The 21897-nt window shown below is 38.1% G+C and overlaps 1 protein-coding gene across 11 annotated transcripts in view; it reads right to left on the bottom strand.

Annotated features, from left to right (window-relative positions):
- EYA4 (EYA transcriptional coactivator and phosphatase 4) overlaps positions 1-21897 on the bottom strand; it is a 153281-nt gene that overhangs the window by 68902 nt on the left and 62482 nt on the right. For 9 of the 11 annotated variants that reach the window (XM_051614659.1, XM_051614658.1, XM_051614655.1 and 6 more), the window contains one exon: positions 5646-5695. The exons of 1 other annotated variant lie outside the window; for it this stretch is intronic. In XM_051614659.1, the coding sequence (XP_051470619.1) occupies positions 5646-5695 (50 nt within the window). Of the gene's footprint in view, positions 1-5645; positions 5696-16290; positions 16413-21897 lie in introns of those variants that run through there. One more of the 11 variants, XM_051614660.1, reaches the window with a different exon arrangement.

A 21897-nucleotide genomic window follows, 5' to 3' on the forward strand; every position in this document is an offset into this window, starting at 1 on the left:
TATCTAAGTGTTTATAACTACAGTGGCCTCACTGACATGAATGCTATATTCTGGCAGACATATACTCTCTCTCCTGTTGACTGGATTTTTTCTTCCAGTTCCTAAAATTGCTTGTGGCAATATTTTAATTTCAGCTTTATTTATTCTGTCTTTTCATAGGAAATTTGTGTTGCTGTAAATGTTCCTCCTTCCAGTTTTCCGCCAACACAGGAAATGCTAGCAGCTTGTCACAAAATGTTTCTTTCTGGCTAAAGAATAATTTTATTATTGTATGTATTCCCATCTAGAACAGAATAGTTTTGCAGTAAAGCAGAATCTGAAAAATAATAAAAAAAATGCTTTCATTGCCTTTGCTCATATGGCGTACCTAGCTAAGTGTATCTAGGTGTATCTAAGTAATCAGCAGTGAAACAGGTGATTGCTGCTGGAGTCTGCATGGTTGCTCAGGAAAAGGGAGTAAGCTGTCTTCACAGATAATAGAAGATCAGATAAATGGCATCTTGGAAGGACCCACCTTAAACATCTACTTCAGGGTGAGATCAATCTCACCTTCAGAGTCTAAGTCACAGTCCTCTCAATATGTCATTTCCTCAAATGAAGCCAATACCTGACTGAAAGAATCAACCATCATCATCACCCTGAGACAAGACTGTGAAGGTCTTGCTGAGGGAATTAGTCAATGAAAGAGAAATCTCAGGTACATTTTACACAGTCTGAACTGTTGAGAAAAAAACATTTTTAATGATCTGGTTGTCCAGACTAAGATGCAGAAGACACATGGTATTTTCCTTTAAATTTTTGTTAAACATACGGATGCCCATGAAAAAAACACTGTTCACTAAGGCACGCATACACTATTAGCATAGCTCAGGTACAGCAAGTATAGTGAACATCATACTCACAACACTGCCCCCAAATTGCAGAGGAAACAAACCTTGGTCCAGTGAACTGAACATGAAAACTCCGGTAGCTCTCACTGGCATTCAGTACTATCTATTTACTTGCAAATGCATTAATCACAGCAATTGTCTATGGACACGTATGTGCATATATCCTCTATATCCTGACAAATGAAAAAAACATGAGTAGGTATAAAAATGGGACCAGTGAGAAAAGGTGAAAGCCTGTTTCTCATTCAGAAGTTTTGAGAGTGACTTTTAAGATGAAAAAACAGAAACAGGAATTCCTGTCTTTTAAATCTTACTATGTGATGCACTTTTAGGCAGTGTGGGTGTGGAAGAACAGAACAGCAATCATCTGATGAACAGCTGCAATCTATGCTAAGAGCCTCCCTGAAATCCGTATTAAATTGAAATATTGGAGACCTTTTTTAAACACATAAAAGATCCCTCTGTTCTTTTTTTTTTGACAGTTTGCTTATCTGGCAACTGTGTGTATATGATTCAATATTTACCAGTGATCATCACTGGTGGATTCAGTAATACATAGGAATGAATAACTACAATGCCTTTGATTATGCTAAAGTTCTAAAAGGGAGGATTTGCTTAAGAATGGCTTCTTTACTCTTTCTTTTGCTTTTATAAATTAAAAAAAAAACACAAAAGAAAACAAAACCACAACAAAAAACCACCATAAAGGAAAAGACAACTCAGGAAGAATTACTATAGCTTGAGATAACCAGATCCAAAAATGTCTAGTGACAACTACGCAACAAGAATGGAGGGCTTAGTTTTAACTCACCAGTACAAAGATACATTGCCCTACTGTGAACACACAGAACTAATGTCTTTTTGACATCACCATGTATTTTCACAAGTCAATTTGTCATCTAATTTCCATCCCAAGTTATTGGTCAAAATATTCAAGTTTTCCTTTTTTCCCCATAGAGCTCATCTTCACAATATTAAGATCATGGTTTAATGAGGGAGAGGATATTAAATATCTGGTCATTTTCTGTTACTCTTCCAGGAAAAAAAGGAACTGTTTCAGCTATCAGAAAAATCTCCTCATTACGCTGTGGACTCTTCTATCCTCTCCAGAGAGTAAAAATGCAAGATTTTTTTTCCTATAACTAGAGGACTTTGAGGATGCAGCAGAAGACTTCCTCTCCTCTCCTTTCTCTCCTCCTCATTTCATTTTATAGCCCATCAAATCCAGATATTTGTTGTCAGATCTCAATTCCTGATGTGACTTTGGTCTCACAGTGGAATTTCTGCCAAGCCTGGTGGGAAGGGAAGTTGGATTTGAGGGTAGCAGAGATGTGTTTATCAAGCAGTCTGTCACCTCAAAGAAAGATGCTGCCCTGGGATGTGTGGCCAAATGGAATGTGCTGTAGCTGAGTGTTTAGTGTTTAACTAATTTGTGTTTTAGTGTTTAACTACTAGTGTTTAACTAATTTCTGCAGCAGGTTCTTGGGGTATGAGGCAACAAGTGTAGCTTGCAAGTTTTAAGGCAACAAAATGCTCCCTTGTTAGAATTGAAATGGCTTATTTTATTATCTGTGTAAAAAGGGAGCTTGTTAATAACTGCGAACAAGTTAACTTTCATACACTTCAGTGATTCTTGGAGGACATTAAATCCTGTAGGAGCCATTCAACATACTTGGGATTGGTACCATTTTAAAGAAAATTAAGAACAATGTATATTTATAGGCTCTGATCACAGGAACTACTCTTCTGAACCTCACTACTGAATCTGATATAGGTGCCAGAGTTGTCACCCATGCATGTTACTCCTGCCTCATCCAGACCTGTCGTACGATGGTTGGCAAGTCCCAACCATTTAGTGCTTTTGTCTCACACTCTGGCTCCAGAAAGCTATGAGAATGGTGTATGACTGGATGGATATCCAGACTTGCAGGGTGAACTTGTTTTTTTTATTAAATAACGAAGAAAGAATGCCATAATATTGATACTATTGATGGAATTATTCACAAACAGTTCATAGGGATTTAGCAAAATAACTTGCAAGAAACTGTGACAGAATTTGTAAGACCAAGTCATTTGTGAATTGAAATTTGTGACAGAGATATTGAAGAGTCATGCATGTTTCCTTTTGTGTTTGCAAATCACCTGTCCACCACAACCTCAGTTCTTAAATACTGTCCTCCCTCCACCTGTGTAGTTTACCTGTCTGTTGAGATAACAACCATTTCTATAAATAAATGCTGGCAAGATTGATTTTTATGGCATTTATAGCTGGGCACTTCTGGAAGGCATTTTTGTATATGCTGCGTACATTAGTAAATTCCTTAAAAAAATAATTTACTAGTCACATCTGCAGTTTGAATGTTTCTTTCTAAAAGACAAACCAAGGCCAAGCAAGACAAAGAATCTGCTGATACACACATGTCACTCCAAGAATTCTCCTGACAAAGTTCCCACACCCAATTTAATTACTTCCCTACTGTAAAAACACTTTCCATCTGCATTTATTGTAATAGTTTCAAATCCAAAACCAACAGACTATAAAGCTAGCTAAATAAATGAATGATATTGGCCTTAGGTCCCAAGCCAGGAGCTATTCTGTAAGGCTGTTTGTCTCCAGCATTCATTTTTATGCTGATGTTTCATTTTATGTGCAATGTTTTCACTTAAGCCTTGTTTAGAGAAGAATTACCTTGCTTCAGGCTCTAAAGTTCTGCGTGCCTCGCGGTGCCCTCTAGTGCTGTTCCAGCCAAAGGGCTGCCAGAAATTCCTCTGCAAGACCAAAGTCGCATCGCCAATCCAGATCTGACCAAAAAATCCTGCCTCAGGCTGCATCCACAGCACGACACCAACTCAGGCCAGTAACATTAATCCCAACTCTATCTGATAAATTCTCAAATCGAGCCTGTAGATCTCAAAATGAAATGCATTTTTGTTCAAAAACACACTTTAAAAAACCGAAACTACCAGATTTCGCCTCCAGAATGACTATTTTTAACATGGGAGGAAAAAACTATCCTGTTCTTCCCTTCTCCTATAGGAGAAGACTGAGAGGGGATGTTATTAATGTCTACAAATATCTGAAGTCTCTTTTCAGTGGTACCCTGTGATAAGAGAAGGGGCAATGGACACAAACTGGAGCACAGGAAGTTCCACCTCAACATGAGGAAAAACTTCTTTATTGTGAGGGTGATGGAGCACTGCAACAGGCTGCCCAGAGAGGTTGTGGAGTTTCCTTCTCTGGAGACTTTCGAGACCCATCTGGACGCATCTCTGTGTGACCTGGCCTAGATGATCCTGCTCTGGTAGAGGGGGTGGACTCAATGATCTCCAGAGGTCCCCTCCAGCCCCTACCATTCTGTGATTCTATGGATCCTCAGACTTGGTATGAAGAATTTAACTACAGCTCATAAGACATTTTCTGATGTGCAGAGGTAATGACAGCACATTCTAGGTCCTCAGTGTTTGGCAGTATCATTGTCTGATGAAACTACACCAGACCATAGACTTCATAATTTTTCAAGACTTGAGATAGAACAGTCTAATTTGGACAAGCTGGACACTCAAAATTATGCACATGCACAAGTTTTTTGCTAAACTGGGATTCTCCATCCTGTCAAACACTTAGAAAGAGCTTGACCTTTATAATATATTTTAATCCAAAACAGCAGCAAAGCAGATATTTTTCATTTAGAAGTTATTAAATGATGACTGAAGGGCAAAACATGTCTCCACTGAAGTCCAGAGCAAAATTGCTACATATCTGGACACTGGATTTTGTATTTCCTTAAATATGTTCAGTTCTTACCAAACTAAATGAAAGAATGTGTTAATGACTGACATGAAATCTAATCCAAGCAGTTCAGATGGTGCACAGAACAGCTCAAGCCACAGGTATTATATTGGGCTTGGATATTGCAGGTGAACCCCAGAGGATCCTCCTGCAACAATGGCACAAAGACATAGTTAGGGATGGGATTTGGAGGCAAACCTTTAATTACTTGCCTCTTCTGAGTTTTAATCACGGTATTAGTTTGACATCAGGTTTGTTTTGTGGCTCTCCCCTCCCAACTAAAGTGTTTGAGTTTTTGTGAAACTGAGTTAAGTCTTCTGAACAGAGGCAAGACAAAGACAAAAGCACTTCAAGCCACAAAACCTGAAGAAAATAATCCACTGTTACTCAATAGCTTACATCAGCAGGAAAATGCACACTTGATGCCAGATCTAAAACAAATACTACTTTACCTGCTCAAAATTACATATATACATACATATATGAGCAAAACATGGAAATTTAATCCATTTTTCTATGTACATGAAATTAGCAAAGACTAACTGGGAAAGCTTCTCTAGAAAGAATGAATGTCCCCTTCCCAACTTAGGAACACAGTGGCATGTTTTGTGTAAGTGAAAACACTTTTGATACAGGTAAATTTTCCCAAATACGCTATATTATCAGTAAACTTCAAGACTCACATATGCCGAAAAAAACCACAACAAACAACAAATGAAGTGAGATTTGGTTACACAGATTTCCCTACAGTATTTGATAGGATTTTTTTTTTTTTTAATTGAAGGTGACAATTCAGCATTACAGCCCCCCTAAACTCGACAACCTAGGTGCATCTTCAACTGGGAAAAGGGAAAAAAACCAACCCCTTCCAGAGTGAAAACCATTAAATTTAATCCAATCATTTGGTTCTCTGCAAAGCAGGTCTGACCCCCTGGTCAGCTGGCGTTTGCCCTCTGGTACCGTACCTTGGATTCTGCGGCTCTGAACCATCTGACTCTGTACACGGTTTCTTTACCTGCAAAAGCAAACGAGTGCCAGTTACTCTCACTTGAAACACAACTTCCTCGCTCACGGTTCACGCACTTTACAGCACTCAAAGTGGATCCAGCTCTGCTCACCATCATCTCTATAAAATACTTCCCGCGTTTTACAGCAGCAGTATGCAGCTCTAAACAGTGTGTTTCATTATTATCCCATGAACAGCTGCCAACCGCACTTCCCCAGGCTCCATTAGTATGTAAAATGCTCGGCTAAAATAGCTTGGGAGTAGTCTGACTAGAAACAAAGAAACCAAAGAGCCAGGTTCCCCACTTGGAAATGAGAAAGCCATACTGTTCTCAGCTCAGTAAAGAAATGTTTTCCCAATTGATACTGCTTCTGTTTCCTGCTAATGCTCACAATAATAAACACCAGATTCTGGGGCAAAGCACAGCGTTAGCTAAATAATTCTGAAGTTAATTTTGATTTTGTACATCTGCTAACTGTATGTTAACTGTATTTTCCTAACACATCAAAGAGCATGTAAACCGTTTCCACACATATTTGCAATATATAACTACATGAAAGGTATTTCAACCTCCATATTAATCTTTGCAATACACTGCTGTTAGCTAATCAAAGGTGAAAAAACCCTACACTTTCAAATAAAAATAAAAAAACCTTTTCTCTTGCAGACTAGGTGTCTCCTTGGGATCTTCAGGATTTTCTGCAAAAATGTAATTGTACCTTCTGGTAACTTAAAGTTTTTGTAGTTCCAGCAGAGAAAAAAAAAACCAACAAAACCAAACATTTTTCTCCCTTGTGTGGTAATGCAGAATCCAGGGCTGTGTGGGAGGTTTCTAAACTCCATTTTTAAAGCCACCTAGAAACATCACAGCCACTCAGACTCACTTGATGTGATAGACACCATAAAAAGAACATTCCCATTACAATCAGAAAGTGTTCAATTACAGTATTTGGGAATAACATGCATCAAGAGATTCTTCTGTACTTCTTTGCTACTTTAAAAGCATTTTAGCTAAAAAAATGTGACTGTGACTTGCTACTATTGAAGTCATTGGCAAAATACTCATCAACTCCAAGAGAAACAGGTTTAGCTAATGCTAAGGATTTTCCTCAAATACCTCAACTGAATGCCACACAACCTCACTCAGTCATGTCTGAGTACAAGCATAGTTCTATAGATGGTCATTTTTCTTCTTCATTTTCATTCTAGATACTGAAAAAATAATATGGTTGCAAACACAGTTATTCATAGAAATCACAGTAGTAGTAATGAAAATTTCCCCATGAAACTGATATAACTGTCTTTATTATTATAACAGATGTAATTCAAAATACTAAAGATGATTTTCTAATTACTTTTTGCTTGCTTTTTACTACAAAGCTTTTCTCAGCCTATCCAGCTATTAGTTTCCTTACCACTAAGGTACCTCCTTTTGGATTGTTTCTTCACTGTTCCTGCTGTGCTACTCTATGGACTTGTTAGTCACAGTGTATCAGAGAGACGTAGAGGCAGCAGTGCCTCAGGCTGGGAGAGAGGAAAGGCTCACATAAACCCAAGCTCACAGGCACCATCTCATAAAGATTCAGACCCATGGACCTGTACGAGAAGGTCCAGAGAAGGGTCGTGAAGGTGATCAGAGGGCTGGAACACTACACAGGGTGAGAGAGTTGGGTCTGTTCAGCCTGGAGATGAGAAGACTCCAGGAAGACCTCTTAGTGGCCTTCCAGTACCTGAAGGGGCTAAAGGAAAGATGGGGAGGGACTATTTACAAGGGCTTGCAGTGATAGGACAAGGGGTAAGAGATTAGAACTGGAAAAGTGGAGATTTATTTTAGACATTAGGAGGAAATTCTTCAGTGTGATGATGGTGAGACCCTGGAACAGATCGTCCAGGGCAGTTGTGGCTGCCCCATCCCTGGAAGCATTCAAGGCCAGGCTTGAATGAAGCTCTGAGCAGCCTGGTCTGACTTGAACCAGTTGCTGCAAAGTCTGACAGTCACCCAGCACATCCCAACACCCTGATTTTGCAAAGTGATGGCAGGCCCTTTGGTGAGCAATTGCAACAGAAGCCCAAAGATAATTCAAACATACACTGATGTTATCCGAGCACTTTTAACATACACAATATACTAAGAACCCTGGATTTCCTAGGCAGGGATGACAAGTGCTTTTTCTCCCAGCTAAGCAATACATTGGTACTCACCCCTGCTCACATTGCTACTGCATCTTGCTTTGACCATAATTACCAAGTAATTAAAAAAACTTAAAGATCATCTCTGTGTGGTGAAGATAAAACAAACAATCAAACAAAATAACTAACCTGGCAAAATTTAGCATACTTTAAGAGGGAACAGCAGAAAAGCAATAGACCAATTGTATCAAAACCACTTATCTCCTGCGAGATGGAGCAAACTCATGGGGAGGGGGGAAGTTTTTATTTTGCATTCAAGAATATTGTAATAAAAACAAAATATTTTTTTTTAAAGAATATTTCAGCTTTTCAGCTTGGGATATAAATGATGCAGTTTGTCTATGACAATTCTCTGAAGAAACATGCAGCATAAGTGCACTGCATAGACCTGTCTTTTCCTTTGAGACTAAATGTAAACTTTATTGTGTCTCTTCAGGGTCTCTCTTCCAGAGAAAAGGTCTAATAAATAAAAATATTATTTCTTAAACTAGTAACAGCCATGTGATTTTCTTCCAAGTGGCCATATGGAATGAATACCATTTCTCTTTAAGGCTACTCAAGCAGCAACACACATTTTGTTACTCACAAAACTATGTCAACCTTGAAGGTGAACAGAAAATCACTGTGAAAACTTCTGATCAAATACTTAGTACTTTTTCCTTTGTCTTCAGCTGCGGCTTTTCTCTGGATCTGCCTTGCTGTTTTCAAAATAATTAACTTTCACTAATGCCACATTTATTCACATTCTTATGTGTTAAATGCTATAAAAAGAACCTTTTTCTTTACTCCTGCTCTATTTTGCTTTTTTTTTTCCTCTCTGTTTATACAGGTTTTCTCGCTATTTTTGTTATATGCATGTTGAGAATCATTCACAGGAGTGATAAGATACCAATTTCAGTTGGACTTGTATTTGGCGAGCTACATTGAAATCTCCCACCTGAGTTGCCAACCACAAAGTGTTTAAAACATTTCACATAAAAATCCTTAAATTCAAAGTTTTACAAAAACATGCTGTTGTGTTCATATTTTAAATGTCATGCCACTATGCTGCTGAGTGGCTTTAGTGCCTGCAATTTTGGAAGCAGAATCCCAAAAACTAGAATGGGGAGCAGTCCCAAGTGTACTGGTACTCAGGAATCATCACCTCCGTGATACGGTGCCCAAATTTGTTTATTTCTAAGCTTCTAAAAGTACTGTTTTCACACCATTAGTGGACTCCTGCTGCAGTCCAGCTCCTGAATTTTTGTAGACTCTATGTGCAGTGAATACTCTCATCCCAAAGACGCTGGCACCAACTAAGACTTAGGATTATGTCTTCCAAGAGCCAGGAGCCCCAGTGACATCAGGAAACTGCCCCTCTTTGCTTTGTCAGTCCCATCTCTTGCTGTGCAGATACCACCAGGCAATGCTCTGAAACAGAAAATCCCTGTAGACTCAACTACAGGGAGTATCAGAGGAAAAACAGGAACAGAGAGGGGGAACAGAAATTGGGGGACAAAATAAGAACAGAACCTTCAGGGGGCAAAATGAGAGGAGAGCAGCAGCCAGGTGAAAAAAAAAATGTGGCAGATGGAGGGGTGGAGTGTGGACAGTGGAAGCGTGCTGGGACTTGCTGGGATGGGACAGCACAGCACAGTTTGCTCTCCTCTCCTCTAATTAGATTTCGGACTAACACCACAAACACAAGCTTGAGCATTCATCAAATATCTGTGAAAATCACTAGTAAACTCTTCAGTTACCAGTCTGCCCAGAGTAATAGGTTAGTTCTGCTTCACCAGCTGCACTGCAGATACCACTCTTAGAAGAAGGTGTACAAATGTGGTGTTTATCCAGAAAAATGAAGGTCTAATTTGAATCAAATTACAGAAAAAAAGAGTCAACATTTTATACAATTTACACCCTCTTCTCTGCCTTGTTTCAAACATGTTTTAAGCATCTGATACTACCAGGGCTCTGTGAAAGAGATGCATTTATTAAACACTGAAGAACTTTGATTAAGCTATATGAGAAATATTTACATGAGAAATTATTTTAGATTAAGTATGAACTTTGGATGGTTCCTGCTTAACAAATATAGATTGAGGAACATAAAAAGAAAAATCTAACTACACATTTGCTGAGAAAAGGAGACATCCACTGGAAAGCCTAGTATGTCATGTAATAAAAGCTGCACTATGGATAAGAGACTGGATTTCCACAGGCTACATTAATTCTGAGGTTTCCTTCCTTCTGATGTTTTCCTCTGCAACATGAACATCCTTTTAACATGGTTTGATTGGACCTCATTGTACTAGATGCTAACCCATGAACTGGTCCTGCTCTACGAGGTGTTCTTGCACACACACTAGGCATTAAACTCATAATGCAACACAGGTGAGAAGTCCCTCCTTATAATAAGCACAGCTGAAAAATCTTGCAACATCAGCAGTAAATTACTCTGGCAACGAATCTGCTGAGCTCCCTCATCTACTGTATCAAATATGGCCTTGAGCACCTCTCCCAAATGGGTAGGATTGCAACGGGGTGATCAGGGCCTGCAATGTTTTGGGTCTGGAGGAACATCTTTACTTGGTGAAGCTATGGAAGCTCTCATGTCAAGCAGAAAAGAATGAAGAAGGAAAAATACTCTTTGCAGACCCAAAGACATCTCCAAGCACGTCTGTGTGCTTGCTCAGCCTGTGCTACCGCCATTTCTGATTGGCCCGGCCTGTGGGAAGAGCAGATGTGCTTATACCACCCAAATGGTTCCCTACAGTAAATGACCCTGGTGAAATGTCACCAGCTTCTACTCTCTGTCCAGCAAGAGGGACCACACCTATGGAATGGATCCTGGATCCCAGGAGAGGATGGGGAATTCAAGGGAAAAGTTTGATGGAAATACATGAGGAAAATATGGCTCAGGATGAATGTAACACTGCTATGAGAATGGATAGTAAAGAAAAATAAGTGACTTTGACTCCAGTTACATATAGCTTTATAACCACCTTGACAACAAAGTTTTCAGCACAGAGGATGTTTGTACAATGCCTAGCAAACAAAAGTCTTCTTTGCTACCACGACACCCTTCATTGCTACCATAAAAAAAATGATGACATTATCTTGACCTACAAAAAACAGGGCCAGGACTAGCTTAAAGATACATTGCTGGGAACCAATAATACGTTGCAGCCATTCTGAAAATGTATATGCTTTCAAAGTGATTTTTAAAGAAACATACAAATATTATTGAGAATGAAGCAGCTTTTTGATGGCTAAATTTGAAGAATGCTATAGCTATGTATGTTTTGTGAAGACAGTATCTCAGAGAAGCTGCAAAAACAAACACTGAAGATGCCAGAGAAAAATCTGAAAAGAATTCTGAATTATCCCAAATTCTTCACTGATTTTGTTCACAGTAAATCACTGTTATGCTACACTTCCATGGGTCTCATACGGGTTTCAGTTACTTAAGCCTAATAATAATAAAAAGCTCACATAATAGTATAAAGAGTTTGTATGAAAAGGTAGTATCAAATTAAATGAAAAGTATATAAAAATGTAATGCTATATAGCTACTCCCCATCACATTTTAAGTACCTTTCTGACAGTTAAAAACTCAAACACTGCTGCTTCTGTTGAGTGAAAGACCTTGAAGCAATAGAAAATTGATTTTTTCCCCCAATTTTTCACTATGCAGACACTGTACATAGCTGTATTTTAACTGAAACATATCTCAGCAGCTCTGAAAGTAGTTTTAATTTCTTGATGGAAGAATGAGGAAAAACAACCTATACGAAGCAACTCCATTTCAAGGATAAATCAACAGGAACTCACAGGACTGAATTTACTTACTAATAAAGTATTTTTTTACAAAAACTGTACAGGATTAGCTGCTCAATGGTACCTTCCATTTTCTTAGTAACGGAATTGTTATGCTGTCAACTCAAATGAACAACTCTTATCAAAAGAGACTGAGTTTTGAATGTGTTCCCCTCTTCTTTCTTTTTTTTTTTTTAGTGAAAAATGAAAGCTAAGTGAAAATTATTTTGACTTTTTGAGCATGGAAGCAAACTGCTGAAGCTGACTGTCATATTTTATGTAGCACAGAGCATGAGTCTTCATATTCAAGAAACCAGACACATTTCCATGCTTTTGGAGATGAAAGGAGTAAGAACCCTGTGGATAATGCATGGGAGCTTCAAACATGTAGCAAAGCACAGGGGTGGGAGGAAGTGATGGGACCTGGGGAAGCCTTTGTTGCTCCACCATGGCTCCTTTCTCTTTTCCATGCCTATCTTTCTTAAGATAGACATATTCATGATGAAATGTGTAATGTGATGAAATGTCATTAATACCTTCTTGTCTCCCCTACCTCTCCCCAGACCAATACAGCAGTAACTCGGGTATGCAACTCTACATGGTGTGCATCTAACTTGCCACAAAAAGTAATCCAGAGGGGATACATCTAGTATAAAATACTTACAGTTCAGGTGTCTAAATCTATCTAGGCTTTTTTTAAATCTACCACAAAGATACAGATGTATTTCACCTGAGCGAGGGTAGTCATCTGTTTCAGAGAGAGAGGAATTATACCAGGATAAATTGTGAATAATGGCTCCTGAAGAGGACAGGTAGAGGAGAAAACATTGAGGAAATGGAAAGCTGCTGCTACAGTGTGGGAGTTCACACTGTCCCACAGAGCCTATGTGTCTCATCACTTCTGTGAAATCGTCTTTGTCTGCAACACTGACTACAGCAATGAAGAGAGAAAGCTCCTGCTAAAGTTTCATAATTTAGACCTGCAGCTTCTTTGAACCAGTCATTTACTCCAAGCATTTTAAGAAGGAGCTATCACTTACAAAGCATATACTAATCTGCTAAATGCCTCCACTTTTTGAGTTGACACACTTCATCACTCCCACAAGGTCTTAGATTTTCTGTATAAACTTCTGCAGAGAATAGTGTGGATGCAACTTTGACAGAAACCAGCCTGCAGACAGGCCAAGAGGCTGCAAAGCAATATTGTGTTTCCCCTGGATCTGATTTCCTCCGGCTGGGATGATGAGCAGCAACACACAAGAGTCCTTGCTGGTGTGCACAATACATAGTGAAGTAAACACAATACATACTGAAGTAAACAGGGATTTAATCAATCCTGGTAAATGCCTTTTTCATACTTAAAGGGAGACCGTGGTGATAGTTTCTTTCAGGAACACCACGCAGTCTTATCATTGACAAGCCTTTGCGCTACTTAAATCAGATTTATCCAATAGAAAACTGTTTCTATTAAAAAAAATTCAGAAGGTGTCATTAAGGTGTATTTATGACATAAATTGACAAAATATGTGACAAATTTAACTTCTCAATTTTCTCATTCATATGCTATCTTCTGAGTCAAAACTTTCTTGGTATTTTCTTGCTAGTGGAAGGGTTTCCTACATGTTTGTTTTTGCAACCTGATTAATGGGATCACTCAGTTCAGAGCTCTAAGCTTCTTTCAAGTCTTTTATACCTGAAAACATATTAAAAACACATTTTAAATTGCCTTTGGCACAAGTGCACTTGAAAAATATCAGAGGGTGTGACGGCCAGGTCATAATCTAAGCAATTGGAACCTGTGAAGTACTGTCTTCTACATTTTTACATGCATTTATACATGCACTGAGGGAAAAACTGGCGCTTTTTTTCCTTTTTGTTTGTTTGTATAAGATGAAAGAAGGAAATACGCCTTCCCTAAACTGGTGGGGCAGGCAGGGCAAATGCCATACCACAATAGCACTTTTTGTTTCAGCCTAGGTTACCTAATAGCTTGCAGCTCACAGAACACTTTCCCCTGCCTTGCTGGGAGGATGGGCCATCAGGCTGGCTTCCTTCCCAGAAAGAATGAAAGACAGAAAGAAAGAAAGAAAGAAAGAAAGAAGCTAGCTCCCCATTCAGCAGTTGCAAAAGGCAGGGAAGCTCCACCGGCCTGAAGCTTATTTTTTGCCTAAATCAGATTAAGGAAGAAACACTAAAGCACTACCTTTTTTTTCCTCTCTCACATTGCTTTTGTCTCTTTCTCTTCCTTCTTCCCAACCTCCCTCCCTGTCACTTTCTTTTTTAAAAAAACACTACAGACAAGCCTATAGCCTTTTATTGCCTTTTCAAGTCAGCAGTATGTCTCAGTGTAGGTGAATCTATAGGTATATCCTTCGTGCCTCCTTGGTATCTCCAAACTGGATATTAGCTAGGAGACACCACTGTTAATCTAGATATGTAAAAATGCTTCTTTTTTTTTTCTCCAGTTATGGTTCCATGATCTCCCCCAGATTTGTTGTGGTCACACTTTTTTTTTTTAGCTGTAAGTGTTTGCTTTTAAAATCTCAGTATTCCCAAATACCATTGAACTCTTTTCAGAAGCAAAACATACTGAGATGTAGGAAAAGAGCCATGCTGTGCCATGCTTTCTAGATTTAATCTTGTGATTCCTCAGCTCCACAGAAATATCATAAGCAAACTAGGTGTATCAAAACTGCTTTGGAGTTACTGTTTAGTATTCAAAGGAATAGCAAGTTATCTCCTGTTATATGCATAGAGTTCAGTGCCCCTTCAGAAAACCTGAATCTATTTTCTTTCCTCCCACTTTTCAAAACTAACCAGGGCCAACAAATGCAAAGAAAAAAAAGTAAACTTTGAAGCTGAAATTTAAAGCAAAGAAAGTCAGGAAGTTCAAAAGTTAATGTTCCTATGGCTGTGTTAACTTGGCCATGTCACAAATATATCATGCAGATACTTCAAGGTATTTTGTTAAAGGCATCTAGTACTGTGCCATAAAGCATAATAAAACATGCTGTTTTCTTTTCATGTGGAAACCATCTTGTATGAGCAACAGCACAGTGTATTTCTCCTGCTAATGCCGATTTCTCTACCACAAGTCAAGTATATCTGGCACAAGGCACTGCCCTGTCCCGCAGATACTGGTGCCTCACTGGGATGTAGCTTTCCTTCAGCTCACCCAAGGGCTTACGTACTGACCTCTGTAGTAACAAAGGCCAACTCCTCTTCTGACTCATTTGCCTCATCAGAGAATAATCTGTCTTTCCCCCTCAAGATCAAAGAACACTTGTCACAGCTCTTCCATCCTTCACTCAGATGAAACTGAAACAAATGGCCTTGTCGATCATCCCCTCCTTTCTGTTCTCCACTATCCTGGTTTCCACGTAGGAGCATCCTGATATCCAAGTGCAGTGAACAACACAATCACACACCTGTCAAATATTCATCCTCACCACAGAAGATGAAATGCATATATGTAAAATACTCTGGGTTTGTTTTAGCAGACCAGCTCTTTTTCTCTCTCTGTACTCTTTTCTTTGCCTTCTGTATTTTTAATGTCCATATTGCTATGTGCTAAGGTTAAAGGAGATGGCCCCAAAAAATGTGCGTTACTCTTTGTCAACAACCTGGCATTTCTTCACTCCACTGCAGTTCATTCACTGATGCTGGGTCAGCATTGAGTAAGAAATGTCTTGAACACCACCAGCTTCACAGTCCTCTGCGTCTTGGAGGAATGTAGTAATCAGCTCTCCATCCCACAGCTAAAGGAACTTTAAAAATTAGAATTGTGGTTTTGACCTATATGCAAGAAGTTCAGGAAATGTCAGGTAGTGGAAAAGAAAGACAGGTCTCATGTGTTCACAATACCCTGACCTGATGTTAGCTTTCTACTAACTAGTTTTCAAGCATCAAAGTATTCATAAAAGTCTGGCCCATTAAGAATTAATGAATACCTGACGCATATCACGGTCTGATAGAATGGGATGGAATAGTTTGGGTGCACTGAAAGGACTGTTGGTGGATTCAGCTACATGGCAACTTGGTTCATCAGTTATTTGAAGTCCCTAGGTTAAGACTTGAATTATTCAAGACAACATGGTAGACATAAGCTCTTCCAAGTGTAGCCACTTGCTCACCAGTACCACTTTTAATCTTGCTTGGACACACTTTTGCCCGACTTTTCTTCAGTGTTGTTGGTCTTATCCCAAACTTATATAACTATAGCTATATGAGCCACATATAATGGTAGGAGATCAGTGTATCTACCTGCTGCATCTGACAACATAATCCATGCTGTGTGACCAGTCCAGCACATACATGTCACACAGAATCAGAAGAAATGTTGATCTCACAGATGTACTCCAGAAAAGGAGAAACACTAGTGTTGTGCTGCAGCTTTTCAGCACAGTATTTATAATTTATCTATTAAAAAGGACTTAAGTCACATTTTGTCTTCTGGATCCCACTCCATCTCTCAGGAGAGACCACTGTATTCAGTGGACAGAGCGATATGTGACAGAGAGTTCCAGAAAGATGAGAAAATGTAACTGACGCTTACTGACAAATCTCAAAAGATCATCTGATTTCTTTACTAAAGCAGTTCAGCTCCTCATCCTGACCTGAATTCAGACTGTACACGATCTCAAATGTCAAGTTAAATGAAATGATCTTGCAGCTGGCCACTGGGTAGTTTTTCTGTGATCAGGCTCAGGAATGGGGAGGCTTGACTGTAGCTGCAGGTGAGGATCACTCCAAACTTCATCTCCAGTTGCATTCCAGCATGTTTGACAGGAAAAAAAAAAAAAAAAAGGAAAATTACAGATCTAAATGTTGACTGTTTTTGTCAGAAAGGATACCAGTAAGGATACCATTGCTGTCCTTCGCAACCCTGAAAGGCAGGAGTACCTCCACATTGAGTTCGTGTACTGAGATCTGGCAACACGAGCAGGCCATCGCTGACTCACTGCGATGACTGCAGAAAATGACCCAGTCACACCTAGGTCTGCACGGGCTCACACTGGTGCCTCTACCTCACCTGAACAGCTGTGAGGGTCACAGCAACAGCTAACAGAGGCAATGTTGTATTAAGTCCTTTAGCAAAAGCCATTCCCTGTGCTAAAGAGTTGTCATGCGTGGGAGAGGCCTACGAAGATTTAAGCTAGATTTAAGTCTAAACAGAAACATGGTGGTTAAAGGCCATTGTCTTCATTGAAATGATTCAGAATAAAGAAGGCAAAGTGTGTGAATATGCCTTTGTAGGATGGAGGGCTCAATTAATGCCAGAAAGCAACAGGTGGACAGAGCAAGAAGACAGGTTGGAGGGAGGATGAACTAGGTAACATGAGCATGTAATATGAACAGGATTGTAGCTCAGCACCTGCCCACCCATTATCAGCTGGCAGAGTCCTGTATGCATTGTGGAAGATAGGAATGGTAAAACATAATTAAAATAAAATAAAATTACAAAACCCCCAAACAAACACAAAATACCAAAAACCAACAACCAAAACAACAAAAAAACCCCTGTTCTGATATTTTGTGGTAGATTTTCTCCTGGTAGTAAATCAAAGATATTCAGCCATAAATATCTGACTTTTAACAGATAATATCTCCAAAGCTGAACATGATCAAATAATTTGGTCTATGAAAATAGCCCAAGCTGAAGTCATCAGCTATTGGTACAATACTAGTATTTTTTTTGTACAACACACTGAGGGTATTTAAAGTGAAACAACCCAACTTAAAATTTATACTATTGACTAAGTTATGAATTAAATTGAAAGTGTTTTCAAAACTGGGAAAAGGTGGAAGCAGAAGAGGTAGGAAGCATTTGCATATTCCATTCCATCTTGAAAATTTCCAAGTGAATCACCTGTACATTTACAGCAAACAGCTGTCTTCTTTACTCAGTTTCATACAGTTCTGTTCTTCCAAGTTACTGACATTAATTTGCTTAGCATTTTAACAATAATTTCTAGCGGCTGTTGTAACATCAATAAACTGCAACAGACAACAAAAACTCAGGCAATCTACTTCAACTAGAGTAAGAATGCAAAAAAATCTTAGCTCAAACTACTTGCTGGTCAAAATAAAATAGTCAGTTCTTTAAGGCCCACATGTCTAATTAGTGAAAAAATAATTTCTTAAAGATAGAATTACACGCAACGTTGAAGTATAAAACCTCATGAACAAGCAGACATCATCTAAAGACCTATTCACATGCATTTGTATCATCATGCAATCAAATTTAGTTCCTTTCTGGTTAATTTAATTTTCAATGCCTCTAGAACATGTCAATAAAAGAAAATAAATTTCTGCTAAGAAACAAGTTGTTTTTTTAGAGAGTAGAAAAAAATAAACCAAAGATAAAATACTTTCTAATAAACGCATAAGAGAATATAATACATGTAATGCACACATGGTTGCTGTATACAAATAAGCAACACAGAAGCAGAATCCTTTTTAGTGAGGCTACTTTTTATATATATGATTTACATTACATTGTTCAAATACTAATGATCAGGGATACTCCGCGAGCATTTACAACACAATATTCATTAAAAATCCTATTAATATCATAGTGTTGAAATGTCATTTGGGGAAATTAATCATAAAAGGATAAATGATTAATTTTATCTATACACAACATACATTTGCTTGTATACTGGTAACAGCAACAGTCACAATTAGAAAGCAATTTTAAAATATTTGCCATTCTTTTTTTCACATTATGTAAATAATTCTCAAGCCACCCTCTGATAATATATTTTTCATTATTAGTCAATGGGCACAACAACAAGGTAGTATAGCTCTTAAAATGCCACAAAAAAGAACCATTTGACAGATCATATTTCAGCTCACATATAAGTCACTTTTTGCCTCTTTTTTCAGGTTTGAAAATTTGACTGGTTTACCCAAATAGTCTACTTTTGCATATAAAAATATTTGTTCATATTTTTTTTAATACTGCTATATTGAAATACATGATTTTTGATTAACAGTATTTTTTTACTTTTGAAAATTTTCTATAAACAAAATAGTTGAACTAGCTTTCCAGAATCAACTAATTAACTCCTTGGGTTTTTGTTGTTTTTTTCAAATTCATATAATTTTGCTTATATTTGCAGTGCTACAGTAAATTCTTTAACCAACAGGCAATTCCTTGGAATAAGGAGTTCTTCCAATTTATTTTGGATGGTTTTATACACACTTCTTAAGCACTACATAAAAAACTTCTTTAGTTTTGGAAAACATAGCAGCCAGGATTCTCTAAACTCCCAAAGCATTCAAAACAAAACCAGAAAGAGACAGCTTCACAGTGAAGAATTAATTTCATATACCCAGGTCAACGGGCAGAAATCACAATCAAGTGTACTGCAATGCATCTGCAGTACTTTCTCCCACAAAAGTCTGTGTGTTTGCCCCAGTTTCAGGAAAACAAGCAAGTGTTCTTTGTCTCTGGATTTAACGTGCCAAGTCTCCTGCATCTTTTGCCCCCCTCCCTTCTCTCCTGTCTCCCCAACCTGATCCTGGAATGTTTTGGCCAGGAGGTTAAGAAAGATTCCCCCATTTATCACAACCTGCCAAGCACAACAGGGTCACAGTCCCAGCCCCAGTCCTACTGCTTAACTAATCCAGCCCTAGCACAGGCATGAAACTTCAAAGATTTTTTGCCACAGGCAAAAATTAGTCCTTATTTGCTTTAAAATCCAAGTATCAATCAAGTTAAACTCTGCTTCAGTGGAGCTCACATTTTGAACGTCCAGAGCAACATGTACATTTGATTCTTAGCTGTGACACTAATTGAATGCAGAGCTCACCTGGAATAGCCCTACAAATACTTAAGTACAGCAAAAATCTAATCACAACGTAACGCGCTTTATCCAGGAGTAAACCCTTGATTAAAAGAGCTGTTCAAGCATGCATGGAAACACATGAAAACATGTTTTTGTGCATGTGTGCAAATAAATATCTGTAATACATCCAGAATCTCTGTTCCTGTGAAATCGCTCCAGATTGTTTTACACTCCGAAAGTTCTATGACAAGTTTTACCAGATGATCAGCCACAATTATATAATTGTAAAGCTCAGCTAATGACTTTTAAATATTCCTGACATTAATTTTAAAGAACAATTACAGATTTACTACAAGAACACACAGAGAATTTTGCATCAATATATAGGAAGAAAACCTTCCATCAACTCTAGCTAAAACAATATGTAAATTCCACCATTCTGGGATCCTGACTACCATTTTCTGTTAAATCCAACGTAAGCTTTTTAAATCAATCCAGGTTCTTCAATATATATTTTTAACTGTGTCTCTTCGGGAATAAAGTGGGATTAATTTTAAAAGTCGTTTAAAAAAAAAATCTTCATATTTTTTTCACATCTTTACTTATAACCCAATACTTATTAATCAGGAGTTAATTCAGGGCACTGATTACATATTGCATAGAGAGGAGAAATAAACCACACAGGCATTATATATCCTGGTCAGCTACTATAGAAATGTGTTTTGTTTTTTTTTTTCCAGGAGTATAATTGAAAATAGAGTTCATAAAATAAAATATAAAGTGTAAATAAGTAGCATATTAGCTAGAGCATTAAATTCTACAAACTGTTCACCTACCTTTTACACATAAAAGTAATACAACCATGTTATCCTTATATTTAAAAATACTGAAACGATATATCACATTAAAATTTTAATCCCTTGAAAGTAACATTTACTAAATAACTTTTATAATTCTGTGAAAAACTGAATAAAGTGCTACTTGTTTCCTATATTATCTCAAAGTAAATGTAACGTCGATAAAATTTAATATAGCTACTTGTAAAGAAAACAACAGAGAACAAAAGATTAAAAAGAAAGGTAAGCATGCAAGTGAGACAGATAGCAGGCAGTGTGGTTTTTCACTTGATTCCTCTATTTTACAGTATCCTCAGATGTTTTATCAAACCACGATCTGTTTAAGTTTAGAGAGTAACCTCAACTTGTAATTTCTGTAACTGATGAATTAGCTTCCCTGTATGCACACATCAACATGTGAATTCATGCTTGCATGATCACACAAACATACAGATACTGCCCCAAAGCCAAATTCAAGTTCTTTTGCTTGATATTATCCACATTCATACAAGGCTGATGCTGCATCATTTGCTGTACCGTTTAACAACCGATGCTCAGCACTTTAATAAATCTATAACTATCTTGGAAAAATGCTTTGGCAAGAACTGTATTTTTAATTCAGGATTTTTAAATATTACTGGCTTTATATACCTTTTGAATTTTATTTAATTTTTTTTTTTACTTTAGAAGAAATTAGAATGGCACAAAAGGCAGTAAGACAGTTAAAAGCTGTTCAGCTGAAAACTATTTCAGAAAATTGTGAACAGTCCAAGAAAAGAAACATGCAACTGGATCCTGCTGCTTGCTGCTCACCAGACTCTAGGCACAAAATCTAAGAACTTACTGGCTGCAATAATTGATCATACCCTTCTTCCAAACAAGTTCCCTACACATTACAGTTCCCTATAGAAGTAAATGACCATTTACAGCAGGACCAAACTGGATTGCTCTTTCTTCTCTGGGACTTTGCTTGCTGCACGCAGATAACAAAACAGCCCTCCCAGAGTAAACCCCTCCAGAGCTTCCCTGAATGAAACAGACATTTAAGAAGCAGCACTGGTGATGCCAGCTCCCAGCGTGGCCCTCTGAAGGCAGCCCGGCAGCAGCCCTGCTGCGTGGACCTGGGGTAGCGAAAAGCATCCGAGCACAACAGTACCAGGAGTGCTCTGACCCCCTGAGGAAGCATGTATTTAATCAGGATTTATTCTGAAAAAACAGCCTTCTCAAAAAAAGAATATGAAACAAATAAACAATAAAGTAAGAAAGACTCCAGTACAAACTCATAGTGCCAACAGACAGCCTTACAGAGCAAGTTAAAGCAAACCTCTGAGGGGGAAAGACTGATGCCTTAGTGCAATTAACATTTTAGCATTATTTGTTCCAAATTAACGTCTAATCAACTTAGAAATTGATTAAAGGGACTCAAATGAAGTATTAGTAAATTAAATTCACTTTATTTTTACATACAACTTTTGTATTTTAGGGCTAATTAATTTGAATTCAATTTATGCCTAGACACCTGTCTCAGCATACTGGCCTCCAAGTGTCTCTTACAATAATGTTATCAAATAACACACCGGTGAACTGCTCACAG

This window comes from Apus apus, chromosome 3, assembly GCF_020740795.1.
Source record: "Apus apus isolate bApuApu2 chromosome 3, bApuApu2.pri.cur, whole genome shotgun sequence".
In the NCBI taxonomy this organism is placed as follows: domain Eukaryota; kingdom Metazoa; phylum Chordata; class Aves; order Apodiformes; family Apodidae; genus Apus; species Apus apus.